The sequence below is a fragment of the Convolutriloba macropyga genome, chromosome 2 (genome assembly GCF_964194025.1).
Source record: "Convolutriloba macropyga chromosome 2, txConMacr16.3, whole genome shotgun sequence".
NCBI lineage: Eukaryota > Metazoa > Xenacoelomorpha > Acoela > Convolutidae > Convolutriloba > Convolutriloba macropyga.
Window position 1 is genome coordinate 33,268,234 of NC_134469.1, and position 26,750 is coordinate 33,294,983.

At 31.0% G+C, this 26,750-nt stretch overlaps 1 protein-coding gene across 2 annotated transcripts in view; it reads right to left on the minus strand.

The window, feature by feature from the left end:
• Positions 1 to 26,750, minus strand: part of LOC142358616 (centromere/kinetochore protein zw10 homolog) — a 75,157-nt gene that overhangs the window by 957 nt on the left and 47,450 nt on the right. For both annotated transcript variants that reach the window (XM_075410062.1, XM_075410061.1), the window contains 2 exons: positions 20,367 to 20,521; positions 2,254 to 2,435 (listed from right to left, as the gene is read on the minus strand). In XM_075410062.1, coding sequence (XP_075266177.1) covers positions 2,254 to 2,435; positions 20,367 to 20,521 — 337 coding nt within the window. The remainder of the gene's footprint in view (positions 1 to 2,253; positions 2,436 to 20,366; positions 20,522 to 26,750) is intronic.

Consider the following 26,750-nt stretch of genomic DNA (forward strand, 5'->3'; position numbering starts at 1 on the left):
TAAATGCAAATTCAATTAACATCTTCCGACAAACCGAAGAACATAACCGGTATATTGCTGACAATAGCGCAAAATAGACAATTCAGAACCTTAATAAAAGGCCACTAAGACCAAAGAAAAAGCAGTTACTCATTAGAATTGTTTTCAACACAATTGCCTTTCATGAAAAAAATGAAAAACATAGTTTAAAACGGTAAGAAAGCTTACTAAAAATGGATCTCCATTCAATTTCAAATAGAGTTTACACTCTCAATTAGATTCAAAATATGAGCACAGAAATCATTTTCTTGAAAGACTTAGCTCATGTATGATCAACAAAATTCCACATGATTGGCATCAAAACTCATACCAAAAAGACAAAAAACAATGAGGCTCGGTAATGTGCGTTTGCACAAAATGTTTCGACCAAGCTCATCCACGTTTTGATTTAGCGTCTACCAAATACGGAAGAAATAAAAAATTTTCCAAAAACTCACATATTGTTCAACAAAAAATAAGTGAAAAAAAATTCTGGATTAGAGGGCCGATGACACTTGCCATTTATGAGAGTACTGGACAAGACAAATATGAAAATCAAATAACAGCAAACATCCAAAACTCGATGTCTATATTAAAAAAACTTAACTAAACTTAACAAAAAATGGAATCCGATAAAACCTGAACTTAACAAGCAAAACTGTACTTCATTAGGTAAGATACGAGACATGTCAATAAGAAGACTCGGTAACAGGTCGACGAGCAAAAAACGCTAGGTTCAAAAATAGTTTTCTATTTTCTAAAAACAACCAATTTAAAATTGATTAAAATCAATACGTATCAACTTGGCTCATTAACAAGGTTAATTTGTAATTCATAGAAAGCAATTGAGGCCTGTCATTATCCATAATATCTCAGACGACAACAAGGAGAACAGAACGGCAAAAACGAGAAAAATCAATTAAATTTAACAAAACGGTGTCGCAGTCGTTAAAAAACGTAAACTATTCATGGAAAACATTGAATACATTTAATTACCCAGTTTGTCAGGGCCAATTTGGCCATCTCATTAGTGTGATAAAGTGGCAAGAAAACAAGAAATTCAGAAAAGCGCAAATATCCAAAAATCACACTTCTTTTATTAAAATGCGTAGAACCAGAGCCATGAAACCATTAGTTGAAACCAAAACCATTAAAAAGATTGGATCTTGGTTAAATAGAACGTGGATGCGACCCACCGTTACAAAGACCAAGCTACAGAATTGATAGAAATAATATAAAAATGACAAAGCTAAAAATTCACTGACTTTTTTAATCAAATATTTTTAATCAACCATCAGAAACAGAAAAATTAAGCAAAAAACTATTCAAATTTTTAGTATTTAATTCATTGAAATTATTTTAAAATGATATTAATGAAAAGAAAAGTCCGCAGATAGTGCCATAAACTTGATTTGAAGTAAAAAAAATTCCTAGGACACTAAAAACATTTTAAAAAAGTACGAAAAAGCGTCTAAAATGTCGAAATCACAAAAATAACTTAAGATTGCATATAAAAATTTAATATATGATTGAGATGGTCAGAAATGGTCAAAACGTACAGTTACTTAATAACACGGTTTAGAAAAACCACTTAACACAAAAACCAGCAAAAAAACTAAAAAAAATCAAAAAAGATCAAAAAATTTTGCTCGCTTAGCGTAAAATTTTTCACAAATACTTTTCTCACTCTTTCGAAAGCTAGTATGAACAAAAACACCACTCTCTCTTCTCTCCGCTATCCATTCTTCTTCATCCAAAAAAGTTACAATTATTGCACCTGCGGCATTGACCTTTTCATAGTTTCAGAACTGGACCGATATTAAACAAATTAGATCACCAAAACTCCTCTTCAGGTCGTAAAAAGACAGAACCCAATACAATAAAAACTCTTTAAATTGTACAAAAAAATTACGAGCGCTATAATTGCCGACTGGAAGCTGAGGGCGGCTATTAACAATGAGACCAATAATGGCCTCTATCACTTCGTGGCTATTAAAAACCGCAAAAAACCTTGATCTCAGCACATTTATTAACATTATTTGTAGACGTTTCTGAAAGATCTTGAAGAGCTCAAATGAAGTCTTGCAGTCATTGGCAACTATTGCGTCCATTTTGGTAAACATAATTGTTCAATATTTTTATCTACACTGATGCATCGTTCCTTCATCCATTTTTGGTTTACGATCATTCATTAATATCACGTACACTAAGATGAGTTAACTGTTTTTCAAATACCTTGAAAAGACGCTCTGCTTGCTGTCTTAGAACTGGAATGAAGTGTGAAAAAGAAGCTTTCGAAACTCCATCTCGGCACAGAACACTTCCATGTCTGAAGGAGAGTGGCAACAGTCCATAGAACATACACTCATGTGCCATGTACATGATATTGTTGCACTGAATTGCACAGAGAAACGGAACTAAGACACCCAAAAACTGGCTCCTTTTCATCACATCACTCGATAAATATTGATAAAAACACTTACCTCAGCTACCAAAGCTAAATACATTTCTAGTTTCAAAAGTCAGGTAATTTGAGTTCTTTCTGCCGACTTTTCACTGAATTTCTCAATCTATTTCGCTGTTTCAAAAACAAATTAGCTGATTAAAATTTTTGAGAATATGCGTTGAGTTCTTTAATCCAGAATTTATCCAATTAAATACATTGCAGTTTCGTCTGAATTTAAGCACCATATCAGCAAATTTGTTAGAAATCTTTTGCAAACGTTTTGACTATCGGGTAAACGTTTGCAAACGTTTTGACTATCGGGTACAAGCGAGAAGTCAGATCAATGAAGCGAAAGATAGTTCTAGAACAATTAAAAAACATAGCAGGACAAGTCCTGACGTACAATTCAAAAGAATTTCCAGTGACTAAACAAAAACTAGACCTAGCACGGACTATGAGTGAATCGGGAAAACCATTTCTAAAAAAAAATCAGATCAAAAAAGCAAAAAAAAACCCAGAAAATCAATGTCAAAATGCCGCTAGCGAGAACAAAAAACCACTAGCCAGAAATGTGAACTTGATTCTAACAAAAAACTAGGCCTAAAATGAACTATGAATGGATTGGGAAAACCATTTAGAAACAAATCCGAAAAAACAGTAAAAACCAAAATGAAATTGCCGCATGTGAACAAAACCACTAGCAAGAAAGCGAATTTTTGTTGAACCACTGTCTTCTCAAGTAGTAGATAAAACAAGGGAATCAACCACCAGTAAAATTTGTCCCTTTCTCCTAACGCTAATCGCGCATGTCGAATCGTGCCAAATTTTACTGTTTGTTGATTCCCTTGTTTTATCTACTACTATATATTAGCTCTAAATTCAATAAAAAAATCAATTAAAATCAAAAATAAAACAAAAAATCAAAAAATCAAAGCAAAATTTACATTTCACTCTTTAAGAGCGATTCACTCTTATTCGGAGTGATCCCCCAGTAGGGAGATCGTTCTTTTTCACTCTTTAAGAGCGAATCACTCTTTTATTGTTTTTTATTTTTTTATACTTTTATTTCAAATTATCTATACTCTTCAATAAATTAATATTTTCTTTTACTTTTTCTATATTTATTCCATTATTAATAAGAAATGATACAAAATTATAGTATTTACATGAACAACTTTCCTCTGTTTGGACAATAACTAAAGGGCTTAAAGCTCTAGGATTAATTGTTTTCTCAGTTAAAATTCCTCTAAATCCTCTAGTTAATTCTACATCTGGATGTTGTTTCTTTACATGAACCCGTATCCCATCATATCTCACAACAGAAGTACAATATGGACAATTAACTTTAGCTGAAGTACAACTTCTACATGTATACTTACTCTCATCGAAATCAGTTAGTGGTTTTACAATTACATTTATTACAACTTCTAATTAAGACTTCTGGGCTAAGGTTAGGGTTAGGTTTGGGGTTATGGTTAGGGTTAAGGTTAAGGTTAGGATCTGAGTTATAGTTAGAGTCATAGATAGAACCAGAACAAGAACCAGAACTAGAACCAGAACTAGAACCAAAACTAGAACCAGAACTAGAGCTAGAACTAGATTCATTTTTTAAAGAACAACCCCATGGAGAAAAATTATTAGCACAAATACCACTTAGTATTATATTACCACACACACATTTATCAGTTTTATCTTTATGACATGATTCATAATGATATTTTAAAACAGCAATGTTTCCATATTTATAGTTACACTCTAAACATTTTAAAAGCATTTATAATAGGGTAAACTTTAATAATTACCTAATCATTTCGTGGGGTAATATTTAACCATGATTTCAATTAGCTCTTTAGTATTATCTTTAGATGTGATACACTCTGCTAAAAATTTATTTCCTAACGTATTGAGTGTATTAGTTTTACATCTCTTATCTAAAATCAATTCAAGGTCTAATTCTTTTTTATCTCTAACAAAATTTATAATCTCTTCTCTAAATTCTTCATTTTTTCCATATAGTCTGGTTAAAAACTTTCCTCCTTTTCTATTCAAAATTCCCATCTCTTCATTGACGAAGTCACAGCTACACTGATTTATATACTCTTCTTGTATTGTTTTTCGTAGATCAGTGAACGAGCTTTGCTCGTGGTTCTCCAACGAACTTTGCTTGCCACGGACTTAATCTGTTCGTAGATCAGTGAAACTGCTTCGCAGATCATTATCCAACTCTTCTCCATATCCAACATTAACCAATGTATTTACTCTACTCAACATTGTGCTTGCTCCTATTGCTACACTCCCAGCATTTCTTGATATTATATCAGGATAAATATAACTAAATATAATTAAACCTGAGCTTATAATTCCACCAATAGTTGATAAACTTTTTATACCCTTTCCCATAATCATTTCTTTAGTTAAACCATCATTCTGTATTTTAATATTATTTAATTTAAGAAGTTTATTAAAATAGAATATATAGTTATCGTGATTAATAACATTTTTATCCGTAGCATTAATCATGAGTGGTTTCATATATGCTATAAGTTTATTTATATCTTCTCTTTCCAATTCATCTTTTAAACTAAGAGCTTTTAAATCAAGGAAACCAACTCTTGAATCATATATTGTTCTATTACTATTAATAATAATAAAAGTATTTTCCTTCTTATAATATTTAATTATACCATAACGAAGTTCATCTGTCATTTCATCTGTACGATTATAATGGTTACTATTTAACTCACTAATTATTTTACTAAAGTCATGTTCACATTTATATATCTCATTAAAGTTTTTAAATAGATCAGGTCCATTATAAGTTGTTAAATAAATAGTATCACAACTCATTCTTGCTGTATTATTTGAGCTGGTTTATGACACATTACAATCATTTGAATATTATAATGTCTACCTTCAGTAAAAAAATAAGCTATATCCTTATTTAACCTATCACCCATATCATCAAGTACTATTACACAATTTTGAAATCTATGCATATTATTTTTTGTGATCATATTTATATCACATTTATTAAACCCAGTATAAAACTTATTAGACTCAGGATCTATCCAGTCTCTGTCATCTTTACACACTATAATTATATTTTTAGCTTGATCCGTGAACGAGCTTTGCTCGTGGTTTACCAAACTGCTTCGCAGATCTTTTGTTTTGGTTTTCGTCTTGGTCTTGGACTGAGTATAATTTTAAGTATTGTCTAAAATATGTTTCCCTGTGCCAGTTCCACCATAAACAATAGTATGTAATGGTGACTTTTCATATTCAAATTTAACTAGATTCCTATTCATAAATCCGCCAAAGCTTTCTTCTAGTTTTGTATATTTACTTGGTATTGAATCATATAATAAATAACAAACTCCAATTATAATAATAAGAAAAAAAGTATATCGCCTTTATCCATTTTTATATATAAAAATTATTATATAAAAATGCTTATCCTAACTTTTGAGGAAATCAATAATAAATTTAAAATTGATAATAGTGCTATGAGTGATATCAGAATAAAAGATATAGGTAAAGATATAAGTCTAACACCAATTGAAATAGTAATGAGAGATCAAAGTCCTAAAACAATCAGGGAACCTGCTTCGCAGATCTATGAACCTAACTTCAACATTATTATCAATCTACATCCAACTGATGGTACACATTGGGTTTTAGTTATAAGAAGAGAAGATGGTCCTGTGTATTACTTTGATAGTTTTGGTGTAGAAACCCCACCATTATTTTTAGAAGAATATGTTGATCTAGGCTCTAAGGAGAGAATACAGCAATATGATGAATCTTATTGTGGGGCTTATTGTTTATATATGATCTATCTTATTGATAGAGGATTTAGAATTAAAAGTGCTTTAAATATTCTAGTTAATCAATGTAAATATCCAGGAATATATAATGAGTGTTTTTGTTTAGGTAGTAATGTTAATGTTAATTATAAAGATAATGATAATGACATTGATAATGATAATGTTAATGATAATGTTAATGATAATGATAATGTTAATGATAATGATAATGTTAATGATAATGTTAACGATAATGACATTGATAATGATAATGTTAATGATAATGTTAATTATAATAATAGTGTTAATGATAATGTTAAGGATAATTTTATATATCAGGGAACCTGCTTCGCAGATCTATTTGGGAAAAACATGTTGAAAAATGGCAAGCCAAGCCCCATGGCAAAGCATGGATGAAATCGCATCAAAAGGGTAAACCTAATAACAATAGTCCTACTAACACTATCTCTATAAACATAAATGATGATCTACAATCATGGTTAAATGATGATATAATTACTGAAACTGAATTCCCAGATAACTTTAGATGTATAATATCTGGTCCTAGTGAATGTGGTAAGACATCCTTATTCAAAAAAAACTAATTCTGGCTATTATATATTTTGATAAGCTATACATCATTGGACCTACTGGTGATCAATACAATGGATTAGAAAGAATAAACGATTAAGCAATTATAGAATTTATTAAAGATATAAAAGATTTACCATCTCCTGATAAACTACCCAAAGACTAAAAGAAACTAATGATATTCGATGATGTTAGAGCCAAAGAACCAGTTATTAATGAATACTTTTGTAGAGGTAGACATAATAATTGCAATATGATATATCTTAATCAAAACCTGTTCTCTCTGGATAAGCAGAGTGTTTGAGAGAACTGTAATCTATTTATTTGTTTGAACAGAGAGGTAAAGTCCTAGCATCGATATATCAAGATTTCTTTAAAAATATTGAAGTTAGTTTTAATGATTTTGCTAATATATGTAATAAGGTATGGAAAGAGCCTTATAATTATATTGTCATTGATATAACTAAAAATAAAAATATTAATGGTAAACTAAGAATTAATTGGGATCCGAGAGTTTTATAATTAAGTACAAGTAAAAGTATGAGTGTGCTTCGCAGATAAGTCTAAGTAAAGTGTAATTGTAAGTCTAAGCCTATGGTTATCAGGAACTGCTTCTGACCATGACTAAGTCTATAACTATCAGGGAACCTGCTTCGCAGATAAATATATTCTAAATCAAATGTAAAGTAAAACTTAATACATCACCATTAAAGTCTATAGGTCTTCCATGCTCATCTTTAATATGAAACTCTATATATTCTATTCTATCTTTAGTTACATTTTGATACAAGATACTAGTTGGTATAATATTTATCAAGTAACCTGGTGGTTCTGTTAGAGTAATAGTATAAAGTATGTCTGTGTTATTCCCATTATCTTTAACACCAGATATCACATTACAATGAATGTTAATAGTACCAAAACCCATAATACCAACAATTTTCTGAGATGTATATTTACCTTTTTTTATAAATTACGTTCCTAAATCCTAGTAATGAGGCTATTGAGTTTTCTACATCAAAGCTAAGTGCTCCTTGTTTGATTTCCATTCTAGATTTCATTGTATTTTTATCAGGTTCTATTATAACATTACCATCAGTTTCTTCTTTTATTAATTCTGCTATGTCAGTTAACTCATATGCTCCCGGTGTAATAGTTGAATATAATAATGGGATTCCTTTATAATTATAATTAAGAACTGATGTAATGTTAGAACTATTGATAGAGTTGGTGTTGGAATTAGAATTAGAGCTAAGATTTTCCATAGAAGTTTCTTCGCTATCTATAACCGTACTAGCATATAAAAATTGATTATTACTTCTATTCACATTAAACACTGAGTTATAGACTGATAATCTAATTAAACCTAATTTTGTTGTATTAAGTATAGGATCACTAAAGTTGAACTTTTCTGTTGACCTTATCATTCTGAAATTAAGTGTTCTTCTTTAGTTTTAGTTAAAGCTACATGTATATTTGGCAGTTCTCTAAAGATTAAACTATCAGTCATTTTTTATCTAATAAAAACGGATTTTAATTTGGATACATATGGTTATAATAATGATATACATAAAAGTAAGATTAAAAAATATAAACCAAATAATCTGGCAACAATAAATACAATCAATACTAACATTAATATCATTCTCAATAGAGAAGAGAATCATTTAAATTTGCATGATTCATATCTAGAGATAGAGTTTGTTGTATCAGATGATGCTGGTGGTGTATTTGCTAATGATGCTAATATCAGATTTGTTAATTATGGTATGAAGGCATTGTTTAGTTCAATTGAGCTTGAAACTAGTGGTGGTAGGACTATTGAATATATAGATCATTGTCATCCTAATCTATTGATGTATAAGTTATTAACTAGTACTGATGATGAATATGAGAGTGGTTTTGTTAGAAATCAGGGTAATAGAGACAGTCAACTTAAAGGTGACCATATTGCTGCACAACGAGGTCATATGTATATGATGATTAAGATGAGTGATCTATTTGGTTTTGTAAATGATTTAGAAAAGATTATATATGGTTTAGGATTTAAACTAATATCAAAAAGAAATAATAATGATAGAGCTCTATATAGAGTTAATGCTAATCCTGGTGCAGTTGCTAATGATGGTAATATAGATATTAGAGATATGTCATGGTGTGTGCCCAGTATTGATCCTAGTAATAATGACAATAGAATTATTGTACAGAAAGGATTAAATAAAAAGAACAATATTGATTTCAGTTACTATGAAAGAAAGACATTTTATAAGAATGTGCCCAATGTTACTAACTTCTTGTTTGATCTTGGTATGGAAAGTGGTATGGAAAGACCACAATATATAATAGTTGGTTTTGAAAATAATGATGTTAATGAACAAACTCATGATGCAAGTACATTTGATGTAATAAATGTTACTGAATGTTATTGTAAGATTGGTAGTGAGTTTTATCCCGAGGATAGAATGAACATTAATTATGGTACTAATAATTATAATGAGGCTTTTAAAGAGATTGTTAGCTTTAAAAAAGATTATAATGGGCTACCACATAATATAAAACCATATATAAATCATAGAACATTCAAAAGTAGTTATAGAATATATGTATTTGATACTAGATATCAAAGTGATCATATAGGTCCACAACCAATACAACTTAATTTTAAATTTAGTGCTGCAGTTGCAGATGTTATATGTCATGCATTAGTATTAACTAGAAAGGTTATTAGTGTTAATAGTGATGGTAATAAGATGCTTGATATTGTATCATAATTATAATTATAACTATAGCCCTAGTCATTATAACTATTTCTTACTTGTCTTAACAAAACCTCTAGCATAAATAATATCTAGTTTCTTTTTATTCTCTAGAGATAAGCTTCCAGCTTCAAGCTTAATCTTAGCCTTGGGCCTAACCTTCGAGCTTCGCTCGCGGGTGGAACCCGTAGGTTTATTCATAACAACAAAAGAATTATACTTTTTAACTTCCATTATTTTTTATATAGAAATGAGTCTTTTACAGAAATTTAAAACTAATTCATATTGTGTTGGAGGTAGACATTATAGTAGTACTAATAACATAAGAGGTTTTATTACTTCAAAAGGTACTAAAATGTTAAAGGGTAATTGTGTTAAGTGTAAGAGAAATAAGTCAATGACTGTTAGTGATGCAACAATAGAAGCTGAGGGATTGAAAGATTTCTTTAAAAGTGTTGGTAGAGCTACGGTTAACTTCGGAAAGAAAGTTGCTAATAATCCAGTAAGAGCATTAGAAATAGCAAGTAAAATAGGAAGTGCATGTGCATCTAGAAACCCTAGAGCTGCTTTATCAGCCACACCTGATTTAATTAAATTTGCAACTACTGGTGAAGGTATAAAGGTAGTACAAAACGGAAGAGGGTTATACTTAGGTACAAAGAAAAGATAATTGTTTGATTAAGATTATGATTAAATTTATGATTATGTTTTATGATTATGTTTATGATTATAATTATACTATATTTATGATTATGTTATTATTATGATTATATTTATATTATGTTTATGATTATTGATAAATATTAATACTAATATTATTATTACTAAATACATTATTATAACTAAACACTAACAGCTTTAGTTTAAAAAACACTCAGCTTGTTTTTTTGTTCTTATAATCCTCATATACCTTAACTAATTCATTATACTCATCATTATCTATTTTATTATCATTCATTGATTTAGTATATAGTTTATTAAACTTGTCACTAAACTGTTTACTTAAAATATACATTTCTAAATACTTTATAATTTTATTTCTTATTTTAGTATTAATTGTTTTTGATAATGAACCACAAACAGTTGCTGTAGCAAAAGCTGTTGGTATAGAATAAGGTAATCCTAAACCTGTTAATGCAACTGATGTTGATGTTGCAGTTGTTGCTATAGATGATAATACTATTTCTGTTATCTCAGCTACCTTAATATAATTCTTATATCTACTTAACTTCTTATTATAGTTATTAGTTTCAGTTTCATAATAATTTCTAATATCTTTTATAATGTTAATATTGTTGTTAAATTTATTATTAGCTTGAATCATTTCGTTTATCAGTCTTTCTGATACTGATGACAAATCTGGATATAGTAATCTCTCACTCGGTGCTGTTGGATTGGTCATAGTTTCGGTTATTTTAATTAGTAAAAAACTTTCTATTTCTTTCATTATATCTTCTTGTTTAAATCCATAATGCTTCTCTAGTTTTTCTTGTTCTTTATTATCAAGTAACGTACTTTTTAAAAGTATAGCAATTAAATATTGTACTATTGTCCTTTTATTCTTTAAAAGGGCTTCATCTATAAAAGAATAGGTCTTTTTATTAACTTCTTTAAATTCTTTTAGCCCAGTAGTAAATATTTCATCTAGTTGTATGTTAGTGATATTCTGATTAAACTTAATATTATCAAATTCTTGTTTTAATTGATTATATTTAGAGATAGTATCAGCAGCAACTTTATTACAAAACTTAACAGTATTTGTGACTTCATTTGCTGATTCAATAAACTCATTAATTAGTTCACCATTAACTTGTGTTTCATTTAGTTGTAATGTTTTAGTTGTAACTTTATCAAAGTCACCCTTTCTTAGTTCAGTTATGCTTCTACTTTAAATGTCTAATTTATTAGAAGAGGATAATAAGTTATTGTCACAATACTCTTTATTAACAACATCTTTTTCATCTATCGGAGGATGTACATTCGTAATTTTATAGGTATCCTTCATATTAATATTATCATTATCTTCTAGGAATAACCCACGAGCCTTACCTAGTGTTAAGTTGTTTCCATTCCCCATATGGTGTTTCGCTTGGTTAAATCTATTTCTTGTCATCTTTGTATTTGTTTACAGTAAGAAATATGTCTAATGATTCTATAACTTTATTATTAGATTCGAAGTCAAACTCGGATTTTAATAGTTCCTGTTCATAATACTTACCTACTATTATCTCACCATTAATATCTTCTATCTTATAAGTTGGTGGTTGTGTTTTTAGAACTTCATTAACTTTAACCAATTCTCTATTCCACTTAGAAGTGTAACCTTTAGAGAAGATATTACGTTTATCTGCATTTCTAACATAATCACCAACTTTAAGTTTAGGTTTAAAATTCCTAAAACTAAAAGTGTGTTTAACTTTATCGGGATTATTAGAAGCATCAACTGGTGTCATATTAATTGTTGAATGAATGTTATTGTTATATGTTACAACAGCATCATTTAATATATTTACCCAATTACCATCGCCATTGATGAACATAGGTTTATTTATTATGTGTGATAATGTTCTATTAGATCTCTCTATGAATACAGCCTTTGAATCACTAAGTAGAAAATAGTTTTGTTTCATATTCTTTAAGTAAAGATTTAAATGTTTTATTGTAAAACTCACTACCTCTATCTACCCATAACTTTTCTGGTTTTCTAAGTTCAGAGCCACCCTGTGGACCTTCTGATAGGATTGTTTTAAAACCATAAGTTATAGATTAACCAGATTTATTCTTTAATGGAACAGCCCATGCATATTTTGTGAATATATCTATAACAGTTAATATAAACTTATAATTATTATTGTATTCACTTAAGAGATGACTTATCAATTAAATCAGCTGACCATGTTTCATCTTTTTATAATGGTATTATTCTTTCTCTTCTAAACTTTGTTATTTGAGGACTGAATACTTCTTTAGCTAATAGTTGTTGTTGTTGTTGTTGTTTATCCATCATTATTTATTTACCATAGTTAAAAACAAAATTATCTAGTTGCTCTTGATTAATAATGTTCAAAGATAATAGTTGCTTAGATATATCTAGCATTTCATCATATAATCCATCATGACCAGCTTTTGTTTCTAGTATTAATAATCTAGTCTTTCTACTAAACCATTGACGAAGTCACAGCTACGCTGATTTAAATGGCAACTTCGTTGATTATTTGGGTTAGGGTTGCTATTTAAACCCCTGCCAAATACATCATCTTTTACCCCTATTATACGTTTTATTGTTCTATATCTAGCGCTTTTCTTATCCCCTTTTCCTAAATCATATCTAATATCCTTTAAAAACCTTTTAATTTTGTTTTCATCTTCCTTGATTTCACCATGTTTTATATTAGGGTTAGTAAAAAAGTTTATAAACTCATCTGACAATTCATATATATTATCCTTAACTATAAATGCATTTTCTTGGTAAATTAGTTTAACACCGTTCATTTCAAATTCACCAATATCTAAATTTCGGAACTTTAACTTTAATTGAGGGTTAGATTGAACTGACATTAAATTAATAATTTGAGCTGTGTCTTTATCTACTAAAAGTCCTGGTTTATCTCGAGCTTCCTCTACAGCTTTGCCATTGGACTTCATTAAAGTTTCATAAAGTTTCATTAAACTGGAGGCCAGCTTGCTGGATCATCTTAGTTTGTTTATCTAACTCTTGATTTTGCCAATCTATTGCTCTTAATGTTTGTTCACTTAATGCTAGATTGTGTTCATTGTTTGCGTTTAAAGTTTTAAATAAAGGATGAAATAACTCTTCTATTTCTCCATAATATTCTTGTTTTTTTTTTATTTTATCTTCTAACCTATTCTTTCTGTTTTGTTTTTCTAGATAGTTTAATTCTATAAGATCATCTAGCTTAGTCATTTTATATGTATAGAAAAATTATAAGAGTAAAAAATGGATAATGAAAATTCTATTGATGAAAACTACTCTGAATTAAAAAAATGTTTAGCTTGTGGAAAACAATATCGGGCTATGGAAGAGTTTATCGACCATACTAGGGATCCCTGGCATGATGAATTAATAATTTCAAGTTATTCTAAATATTCAGATGAAAGGGAAACCAGTAAAATAATAAAATTTATAGAATATAACAAAAACAAATTAACTAGAGGAAATAGTGATTTGGAAATAACTTTGGGGGGGATAATGATCTATAATGTACTAACTACTAAACCAGGAGATGCAGTTGATCATTTTATAAAAGGAAGTATAGAACATTATTAACCAGTTTTGTTTTTTTTATTTAGGTTTATAAATCGATAAACCATAGATGGAGTCTGTTCATAGATCAGAGAAACTGCTTCATAGATGAGCGAAGCTATCAGGGAACCTGCTTCGCAGATGACTACGTCCATCAGTGAAACTGCGTTACAGATCCTTATATAATCTAATATAGGCTTTCAACTTTCTATCATCATTGGTGGTTAGTTCTAAAATATTATTTATTAACAAGTCTTGATTATATTTATTATCTAACTCTGTTGAAGTAGTATTAATCTTTTTTTATTAAATCTCTTTTAAATAAATATAGTTCCTTATCATGTGGATAACTTTTTATATTATTTATATAGAATCTTTTTGATCATCAAATGTGTTCAAACTAATCTTACTTGTTTTTGTTGTCATGTTATCGCCAACTTTTTGTATTCTGCATTCATCTACTGTTCTCTGTGTATTATTCATTAATGCATCATAATAATCTATGTGCCTAGCATTACTATGCTTCTTCATTCCTTTTTCTTTAGTGTTTTTAGGATAATTTTTGAAGCTATATGTTTTGGGGGATAATGCTATAAATTCCTCAATAATCCTACTACCTAGCTCGTGCTTAAAATTGCCGGGGACTTTATTATTAGTTTTTATAGGTATGTCTAGATTACTTAAGTCCATATGCTCATCACTAACCTTACCTTCACCATAACTTAATACAAAACTGTCCGTATCCATATAGTGAAGTGTTAGATCTTTGAGGGATGGTTGTAAAATATTATAGAATACATCAAACATATGTAATTCTCTAAGTCCGAGTATTGTTACTCCTACATATACAGGTGAGCTATATTCTATTTTTTTCTTTATATATTCTATTTGGCTATAATCTCTATATCTAGTTATATTCTTAAATGTTGGTTTACTTACACATTTCATTATCTTTTCTTCATCATGCAAGAACTTACTTTGAAAGAAGTGTAGAGGATTCATGCACATTCTTCCATAGAGGGAGTTATTCATTAATTTCCTTACATCCTTTTCTGCTTCAGTTTTAGCTTTTGCTCTTTTATTTGTATTGTTTTGTAAATAATCTCTACATATATAATCTTGTTTAAATTTAATTACTCTATGTATTTTAGTTACCTTTACTCCCATCTTAACATAGAATTTTAACATATCCTATAAAGAACCATATATTCTGTTTTGTTGTTTTGGTCTAAGATTAATTTCTCTGATCTTGCCTTGCCTCCATCTCTTTCTCTGTAACCTAATTCATCATTTATCTTTCTCTTATTAGGCATTAGTGCTAGTTGTTCTGTTCTCTCTTTACATTCATTAGTACAATCAATATCACAAACTATATAGAAACCATGATCACTATCATCTGGAGTATTCAATATTGCATCTAGAGAAGTAGTAGTAATAAACTCAAAATCCTTATAAGGTAACTTTCGCATCATTGCATAACCATATAGGTTGTTTGCGTCTATGTACCATATGGTCTTACCATCACTGTTCTCTATATATCTATTACCCATTATTCCACATATACCATCTCTCTTTGCCCCATCAAAATCATCTAGCATTTGTTTATCTTGCAATGTATCTAATGTAACACCGCTTGACATTAACCAACAATCAAAACTAAAACTTGGTAGACTTACATAGTGTAGTGGGTTGAGTCCAAATTCTTTCATACTTAATTTGACATATTCATTCATGCAGTAGTCTAATATTTCCACATCATTCTGTAAATACTCTATATTTAGATTTTTACCAATTTTATGACTGTTTTCATTATTAAAGTTATCTACTTCTTGTGTTGGTAATTTTTGATGTAGTGAGGATTTGAAGTCTTCTATTTTTAGATTACCTATAGCTTCATCATAGGTAGCTTTACTACCACTGGCAGCTTCGCTGTCATACGGCTTCGTCGTGGTGCCAAACTTCTACAAACCAAAGTATTCATATGGATATAATGTTTTAGTTTTACATCCGTATATCTTTGCCATTTGATCTAGAGGCATAGCTAAGAAGTTATAACTATCTAAGAATTTGAGACAACCAATGCTAAACATCTTAGACTTACCAGCAGCTAGTGGTATGTTATCTACTTTTCTTTTATCATTATTCTGTTTGAAGAGTTCACTGTATAGGAGGTTGAAGTCATAGCCAGAGCCATTGTGGAATATTACGGGAATGAAGTTTTGTTGTTTGTATCTTAGATTACATATTTTACATGCTGGTCCTCTATATTTACCAGTTTAATGACAATGATCTCTTACTTTATTAATACATGTTTTGCTGCAGATATGACAAGTGTTATTAGTTTCATGATATAATTTATCTTCTGTCAATATCATCTTTTCATTATGTTTGAAATTATTCTCTGTTTCTATTTCTAATAGATCTCTAGCAAAACTTTTGATGCAGCCTAGACCGAAGTAGTGCTTGAAGTTACCTTGCCAGGTGTAATCCACAGCTATTGGAATATGTTCAGCTTATTACATATTTACAGTCATTAGTTGTGACTTCAACAATGCAACATTCTATATCGGCAGTTATAATATTTTTTATATTCTGACGTTTGTGTTCATTTATAAAACTAATATGTTTTTTCTTAGGACAAACAATCTCTGGTTTGAATGAGTTGTTGCATTCGTGTTTATGATATTTAATTTGTGAGAAACCAATAGGTACACCTATCTCAAAAATAATATTTAATGTTGTTTTTATTTGGGCGATCTAACAGGGTTTCTATATTTTTCATTAGGACGCAGTGTTCTATTTGACCATTACTCCAAACTAGTATTCTTACATCTTTTCTATCTTTATTAAAATCATCCACCGGTTTAAACAATTCTACTTTGCCCCCACCACAAGGTGTGTATACCCAAATATTAATATTTTATAATTTCTGTAATTCTTATTATATAAGCAAAATCATCTTCATGTTGTCGTCTTGGTTCAATTAGTTTATCTACATATTTACTTTCTCGAGTTGCATCGTGTGGGGCGGGATGTAGCCAAGCAGTTATAGTTAGTTGTAAGCAATTATATTTATAACTACGTATATTTAATATCGATTTAGAGTTTTTGAGATCGGGAGGTAAATCTATATAACTACCAATAGATGCTTTAGTTGGTTCAATGTTTAACTGAATACTTCTTATTCCAAGAAACTCGAAATCATAACCATAACCTTCATATATTTCCTTTTCGAAATCTAGCCACCGATTGAAGTCACCATATTCATATAGTGCATTATTATTAATATAATCAGTATTGAAAAATATTTTAGTAGTTTTAGCTTCATCTTTAGTTCTCTTCTGATAATCACATTCAGCCGTGATCTTATATTTAAAACTCTTAACTCTACGAAACTGGTAACAGTTTTTAATTTCTTCTAAAGAGTAATTAGTTGCTTCATCTATATCTTCAATGTAATTCCCACCTTTATCAGTAATATAAAATTCTCTCATGTTCTGACTGGAGTTTATATCAAAGTTTTCTGTGTTTTCTAGATACTTACGATTATGACTATATGAGAGAGTAGTTATAGCTATTTTATTCCTAAATTCTTCATGACATTCATTACATTCATAATTAATTCTGGTGTAGATATCCTCTTCAGTTTTAGTTTTAGGTTTGGTGGCTGGTTTAGTTTTAATAATATAATCATCTTCATCCGAATTATACACCTTCTCCAAGATTTCTTCTTCTTCAGACTCAAACATTTTCTCCAATAGTTCCTTATGTTTGTGATCGTATGATTGATGCCTGTATAAACCCTTCTTTGATTCAAAGGATAGATTACCGACATCACAGAAGTTTAGGACACTAGTTTTAGTTGATTAAGACATGATGTTTTTTTAAGGAAATAAATAAAAAATAATTTTTCGAAAAATTAAAATGAAAGGCAAAAAGTGTATAAATAAACCTTGGAAAGAATGTTGTAATAATTGTAAAGAATTAGAATATTCTTGTTATTTATGTAAAAATATGGTTAAAGTGAAAGATTATATAGAACATTTGGGATATCATTATTCTGATCCTGATCAATATCTAACATGTAGTATGTGTAATGTTTATAAACATATATCATTATATAGATTTAGAAATAGGAAATGTAGACTGTGTATTTATCTTCATAGATATAGATATGGTCATACTAAAAATCAATTCAGGGAGCATGTTTATAAGTATTATATTCAAGAAGACACTGAAAAACACTAGTCACTGTGTTTCCACCGATCTCAGTGTTTTTGACTGTATACCCATCACAGTGTGTCCCATATACAGTCTCACAGCAGGGATCATCCTTTTTAAGAACTGTGAATTTGGTTTTTTTTATCTCACTTAGTTTCATAGTAATTCACATCAAATCCTGAAAGGCGGCATCGCCGATCGGGGGACGTTCACTGGAGTCAGTGAGGAAGGAACCCCAAACCTTCCGTTTGCTAAAGCAACTTAGTTGACTCGATGATTTAACCACTACACCAAGTGAGACAGAAAGTTTTAGTTTTAGATTGATTAAATATTGATTAGGGGATAAATGAAAATTTTCATTATTTTAATATTTCGTTCAATTTTTGTTCAAGTTTTCTTTTTTGTTCAAGTTTTTTTGCAAGTTTGTTTACATGCTTTTTACACGGTCTCTCTAGTTACACTAGTATCTGGGATACGTCCACCGGAGTCGGTGGGGATAGAACCCGAACTACTCTGGTGATTGATTCCCTTGTTTTATCTACTACTTTCTCAATACTTTAAAGTTAGAGCGAAAAAATATCACGCCGCAAAACCACTCGCTTTTTCGCTCCATTTCCTGTTTCGGCGTGAAAAAAAATCACTACTCCAATTTGACTTCAAAAATCATGAAAACGTGTGAACAGATCTAAACAAAAAACAGCGCCCCAATACAATTGAAATTCTTTGAATTGCAAAAAAGAGCGTCAGACGACAAAACCGAAATCAAGATCATCCCCCATACAGTCACGCTCGGCTTACAGCCTCGCAGTTATCAAAAAAGTAAAAGTGAATTTTAACATAACTCATTTCACAGATGATTTAATCATGAGAAGCTTTCCGTGCACAAAGGAGAACATAGAAATTGTAAAAAACAAAACGAAGCATTAATTATTTTAAAAACACCATGAATTCAAAACGAAACATAGCTGGCAGATTGCCAGAAAATAGCCGCAATAGCTTCGTAGATCTACAGTCTCAAAAAGATTTTAAAAAAGTCAGACTAAACAAATTTAATCTTCATTAAGGGCTCAGATTTTAATTTTGATTAAGAATCTGTATATCTTATTGCTTTTTCTATTGGCTGCTCTTAAATACCCTTCAATTAGAGTGATATGCACTCACTTAACCTTATCTCTTTGAATTAGAGTAAAGAAAAGTCAATTTTAGAGTGAGGAAGTCATTTTTGAGAGTGAGGTAAGTCACGTGTGACCAAACACTTAATCACGCGAATGAATAAAAAACTCCCTCCACTAAGAGTGAAAAAAGACGTCACGCACGCAATTCAGTTGAAATTGCATGAAGGAATGAACAAAAAGTGGCTGTGACGTCATATGGTCGTAAGAAAAATCTTGACGACGAAATAAATAAAAAACCAAGAGAAGGCCAATAATAGCCCCAGCTATCGCTTCGCGGCTATTAATAAAGAGAAAAGATTCAATTTTATTTTCCATGGTGGACAAGTTTTAAAGAAAAGTAACAACGGCGCTCCATTGAATACGAAAACATGGCATATACTTAAGAAAAATCATTGACTCCCGTTTAAATTTAACTGCTCAGCCTGATAAAATTTTTGCTGAAGTTTTTCAATAATGGCTGTAACAATTATATCATTTTTATCTAATACGACATCAGGTGACCATAATTTAATGTTGTTTTCTTTTCAGAATCTCTTGCAGTGCAGTTTTACGGTTGAATTGACAAACAAGACGCGGAAGAAAGCATGCTACATTCGAAAAAAATGATCTGCTGATGAAATCTAACTGCTCAAGTTGATTACTTGAAAGCTTAAAGATGATATTTTTCAGGCAAGAGCATGTGAGAGTAATACGGAAACATCTGTTCTTACGGAAACGTTTCATCTAAAAAAAACCCGTCGAATTGAACACTCGATAATACTGAAAGAAGATTGTTACAGACAACGAGCAGACAAATGTTAAAACGGACTCTATTACAACAGTTTAAATTCATTCCACTGGAAAGGAATGGGTGAGGGGGTAAAAGTTATAAAGAAATGCCCTTCACGCCATGAAATTGTCCGTCAAAACAGTTTTGGTGACTAGCATTACTAGAGACTGCTTAGTTACAAACTTCTATTGCTACAAACTTCTATTGCTACAAACTTCTATTGCTACAAACTTCTATTGCTACAAACTTCTATTGCTACAAACTTCGTTTGAGAGCACTTAAAAAAGACAATATATAGAACATATTAAGAAAAGGAGCCGTGCCCGTTGAGTCACACAGTGAAGAAGCAACATTGCAATACAGACTGATCAAATCAAGGCTACATTGCAGTATGTCCCTGGCATATTCCACTTCTCCCAATTGCGATGCTTGCTCAATGCAATGGATAACTAATGATGACAGCTTTTGAATCCCTGAGCTAAAACATTTTAAACGCTCAATCGAAGTCACTTTAAGTTTGAGGTGCTTTACTATTATTAAACAAATCGTTTGTATTAAAAGAGAAAAAAATTAACATAACCCGACTAACTGGGGTGTATGGACGGAAATTAAGTCAAATAAAAAATTGCAGGCAAAAAGAATACCCTTATTCATATTTTTATACCTGCACGATGAAAAACTTGGCCATCATAGGTCAGATCAATCGTTTCCAACGTTCTATCACAATTTAAACAAACGCGTTCTCATACAAAATCTCTCATGGCAATATGTCGAATGGTCACTGGAAGTTTAAATCATTAACGTAGAGGTAAAATATACGTATACTATAAAACATAGCTGGCATATTGCCAGAAAAAAGCCGCAATATTTTCGTAGATCTGCAGTCTCAGAAAAATTATAAAAGACAGACAAAAAAAAACGTTATTCTTTTCATTAAGGGCTGAGATGTTAAATTTTGATTAAGAATCTGTACGGGTTTTATACAATTATATATCATAAAGAGTGCACCCAAACCTGATGATACATATCCTGCATACTTTGGCCAATTAGCGGCAACCTTTTCTTTAGTTCTTTAGTTCATCATTCTGAATTTTAATACTTTTTAAAGTAAGAAGTTTATCCAAATAGAACTGATAGTTATCAGAATTAAGAGTATTTCTATCTGTAGCATTATTCAATAGTGGTTTCATATAATCTATAATTTTATCTATCTCATAACTCTATAGTTTACCTTTTAAACTGAGAGCTTTAAGGTCTAGGAAACCAACTGTCGAGTCATATATCATAGTTCTATTTTTATCAATAATAATAAAAGTTTTCTCTTTCTTATTATATTTATTTATACCATAACGAAGTTCATCAGCCATTCCATCTGTACAATTATAATAGCTACTAATTAAGTCGCTAATTGTTTCATAGAACTTATGATCGCATTTACATATTTCAGTAAAATTTTTAAATAGATCCGCCCCATTATAAGTTGTTGTATAAATAGTATCACAACTCATTCAAGCCGTGTTGATTATCTGAGTTGTTTTATGACACATTACAATCATTTGAATATCATCGTGTCTTCCTGCTGCAAAATAATCGGCTATATCCTTATTTAACTTATTACATCTATCATCAAGAACAGTTACACTATTTTCGAAATTAGGAATAATTTTTGCCGTGATCATATTTATATCCACATATTAAATTCGGTATAGGGCTTGCCAGTTTCTGAATTTATCCAATCTCTTTCATCTTTACATACTATGATTATTCGCTTTTGCTCTTGTTGGGTCTCCGACCATCCATGAATCGGCTTTGCCGATGCTTCACCATCCTGATTTTGGTATAACTTCAAGTATTGTCTAACAAAATATGTTTACCTGTTCCAAAACCACCATAAACTATAGTATGTAATGGTGACTTTTCATATTCAAATCTAACTAGACCTCTATTTATAAATCCACCAAAGCCTTCTTATATTTACTCCGCATTGAATCATATACTATATAACAAAACACCGCTATGAACACAAGTATAAGAATTATAAGACCCAACTCCATTTTATATAAAATTTTGATTATTTATATCAATACTTATACTTATAGTTGGATTTATACTTAAAGTTAGACTTATACTTATAGTTAGAGTTATACTTATAATTTTACTTAGACTTATACTTAAATTTATACTTAGACTTATACTTTTAGTTAGAATTATACTTATCTGTGAAGCAGGTTCCCTGATAATTATACTTTTAGTTAGACTTATAAAATGATGAATATTTAAATGAATATTTAAATAAATTTTTATTATAAAAAAATGCTTAACCTAACTTTTGAAGAATTCAATAAATTCGGTATTGACAATAAAGCTATGAGTAATATCAAAATAGACGACATAGGTGAAAATATAAGTCTAACTCCAATACAAATAGAAATGAGATATCAGATTAAAGAAACAATTAATAATCCTGAATTCAACATTTTTGTAAATCTGCATCCAACTGATGGTACACATTGGGTTTTAGTTATAAGAAGAGAAGGTGGTCCGACATATTACTTTGATAGTTTTGGCGTTAAAACCCCTCCATTATTCCTAGAAGAATATGTTGATCTGGGCTCTTGTACTGAAGTAATGTTTATGTTGAATACTTAGCTTAACTAAGCTAAGTATTCAAATTACATCATTCTAAAAATAGAATGATGTAATTAGCTGAACCATTCATATTGCACAAAATGTCCGTCCAGCCAAACGGACATTTTGCCATTCAGCAGGACGGGAACTATCCCGTTCTGAGAACTATATATAGCAAAGAAAGAATCACAACTTTGAGAAATTAAGATTTAACAACTCAGAGAAACTGAGAATCTAATATCTCCAAATTGAGAAAAGTAATCTCAAAACAAAAGTAATTCGAATCGGAATTGCGAAACTCCTTCTCAACTGTATCGAATAACGAATAGTTGGAGATATCTTCAAGTCAGGACTTTAGAGAATAATAATAATAAAGAGAATAATAAGTTACTGATAAGTTAATAACGTTTTTACAAATATTCCGACCCTTTCCCTTTTTACAAGTTAGATTTAATAACTCTAAGTGCAACTCTTATAATTATACCATTAGTGCTGTAAATTATCTATGTTAAACTTTTACAAATCATATACAAATCTTATAACTAGAATAATTAGTCAAATTTACATATTTAAATCCTTAAGTAATTTCATGAGACTTATCAGGCTTAGAAAGATAGCGTATACTAGGAGTAAGACCATCGAGTCAGAGGTTTAAGTTGAACCTTCGCACCCCCCTACCCTCTAGTACAAACTGGTGCGACCAGTGAGGCTCGTATAAATATTCTATCTTCTAAGTACTTTTGAAAATAAACCAAGTTAATGGCCTCAGGCGGAGGAACTGGAAGTGGCACCGGTACTGGTAGCACTGGTACTGGAACAACCGGTACCGCTACATTAGTAAGAACACTTACTGATACACCTCTCTCCCATCCGCATATGTGACTTGTTACATTCTCGGGAAATGACCCCAGACAAAACGCAAATGAATTTTGGAGTTCTGTAGAACAAAAAATAAACTTCTCTTTGGGCACAACGTTACCTACAGATGCTGCCGCTTTAGCAAATCACCAAAATAGACGCAAAGCGCTATTTGGATCCTTACTGATAGAAACCGCATTAGAGTGGTTCAATACTATTGACCCCACAAGAACTCTGGATCAAATAAAAGGAGATTTCATAAACCGGTTCACAGATAGTCGTGACCAATTCAAATATCGACTTGAAGTTGAGGGAGCAACCAGACAGGAAGGGGAATTAATGAAAAATTATTTCCACCGACTTAAGCATGCTGTTGATAGAGGATGGCCTGAAAAAATACCCGCAAGATTAACTGATCCTGGCCAAATCGCTACTGAACGAACAATACAGCAGCGACAAAGAGAGCAAAAGTATATTGACTTTGCTATTAGAGGCCTGCAACCCCCATCTTTAAAGCGCAAAGCTCATGAATACAGAATAGAAAATCCGGATAAAACATGGGATGAATTACAAAATCACTTAATAACAAAGGACTTAACATTTACTGTTAGCACTGACGGCACAGTAAAACAAACAAATGATAAAATCAGTAGCCTTGAAGCACAAATTAAAGAGCTTACTAGCCTAATAAGAAATAACGAAGTCAGCGCTATTAACTCAGGTTCTTTTAAAGACCCCAATGTAAAAGGACGACCAAATAACACACGCTTTTGCAACTATTGCCGTAATCATGGGCATTCCATTTCTAACTGCTCTAAGCACAGGATTGATGAAGGATTTAAAAAGATGAAAAGAGAACTCACTGAGGAAAAGGAGAAGAAGACATCCTTCAGTACTGACTACAAAAAGCAGACTAACAGTAAGCCGTATTTTAATAACCAGAATCGCCCAAATAATACTAACAGTGGATATGACAACCGCAGATACGGAAATAAACACTATAATAATAATAACAAATCCTATGAACAAAAATTTCCCCAAAACAACCAATTTAGTCCCCATGAAACTGAAGCTAGGCAATATTATGAACGTGAAAATCAAAATTTTCCACGTTCTTATCCCCCCCACGCTCATAATAATCAATTCCAAGCATCAAGCAGTAGATATTATGATCAACAACCCCGCTCGTCCCACTCTGTTCACTGGGTAGAGGATCAAAACCAAGAAACAGAATATTACGATCAGAATAATTACACCGATGCTATCACAGATTTCTTCCCTTTAAACTTCTAAAGTCTCCGAAAGTTAATACAAATAGTAATCCAAAATCCAGGATTTACCTAAACATGTATTATTTCACCACCGGAGACATAAATAAAAATAGTGGACTTGAGATTGAGTATCTGATTGACCCAGGCTCGACATGTACGATAATAAATTACCCCACATTTCTAGAAATGCAAATGGATTTCTAGAAATCCTATAATGGATCACAAATTCGTATGTTAGGCCATACTACAGTAACATCATACTTTGACACTGACGGAAAGTATGAAGCAAACTATAAAGTATGGGTTACACAAGAAGGAACGTCTAACCTGATTGGTGTTGATTTCTGCCATATTTTCTTTAAAGCTCTGTATTTCGATATTCCTGCTGTAGAGTTAAAAGAACACACAGGAGTAATCAGTTATGGAACACTGAATAACGAAAAACAGTATCCACAAGTATCAGAGATAGAAACAATAATCTTGTCTCAGCCACTTTATATACAAGCAAGATCAACCTACTTGTACAAACACCAAAACACTGATTTATGTTACCCCAAAGGCACTTCGTTTCTACCGCACAAAAATACAGTAAAAACAGAACTAGTGTTTATTAACACAGTCTGTACACAAAAAGAGAAAACACTACCTATACTAATAGAAAACCACAAAAATCACCCTATTACACTTAATAAAGGTATTATTGGGTACGCTGTATGTGATCTAGTATTGAGTCGTGATACGCACAAATTCAACATGCGCGATTGTAGTGAGTTCGCATACTCAATACTAAGTAAGTATGAAGAATTGGATAATTGTTTCATGCTTAGTACAGTTGTTAACTCAGTACAAGAGGCTGAGTCGAACGAATCCGATAGTTGCATAAACTATATTAACCACGAAGAACAGTCAATATTCAATAGTAGTATGGCTATTGTGCACACAATTTCTAAGGACTGCGCTATGAGCAAAGGCTTTGCACTCATGCTGTGTAAAAGGTTCCCCGACTTGAGAGAACATTGTAAGTGGCAAGTAGAAGTGAACGATCGTGACGGAAATACAATAAACCAAAATGTATAACAATACATTGCTCCTAGTCTCGGACACCAAATGTTTAGTCTAATAACTAAAGAAAAATACAATAGTAAACCGACTATTGAAAGTATTACAACTGCACTATTCGAACTTCGCAATATACTTCTAATGCAAAACATTAGATGCATAGCTATGCCAAAAATCGCATGTGGATTAGACAAAATGAACTGGTCTGAGATATCTGCATTGCTATACAATGTATTTAATTCTTCGGGAATTAAAATATATGTTTATGTGAGTAAAGCCGAAATTAATCAAATGCCGTCCTTTACACAATACACAGATGAAAACATTGAAGAGATATTCGGAATTGTAGGCGATGAAATTGTAAACAAATGCAAAAATGATGCTGAAGTAGCAACTGATTTCTCAAATGATGCAAAAACCTTATGCAAGCCCAATAATACTGAACAATTCCCCAAGTTCAGAACAACTGAACAAAACCACTTCATTATTCATGAAGTTGTACAAGAAGGACTCGATACACGACCAAAAGATGCAAGTAAAAACTATGCACACTATATCGAGTACCCAAAAAAGTTTGACTTCACGCAGAGTGATTTAACGGACGATGAATTCAGAGCACTTCTAGAAGTTCTAGATGATGAGGACGTATACTCCCATCACAAGTATGATATCGGCCGCACGAAAGAAATTTCACATACCTCTAAAAAAGGACTGCGAATTTAAAAAGCAACGTTCCAGCAAAGTTCCCCTACATTTGCGTGACAAGTTAGAGGCATCAATGGACGAATTAATACAAGCCGGAATAATACGCGAGCTAAATGAGCACGACGATTTAAATAGCTGGTTTGTAAATCCAATTATTATACTGCCTAAGAACGACTATGTAAAACT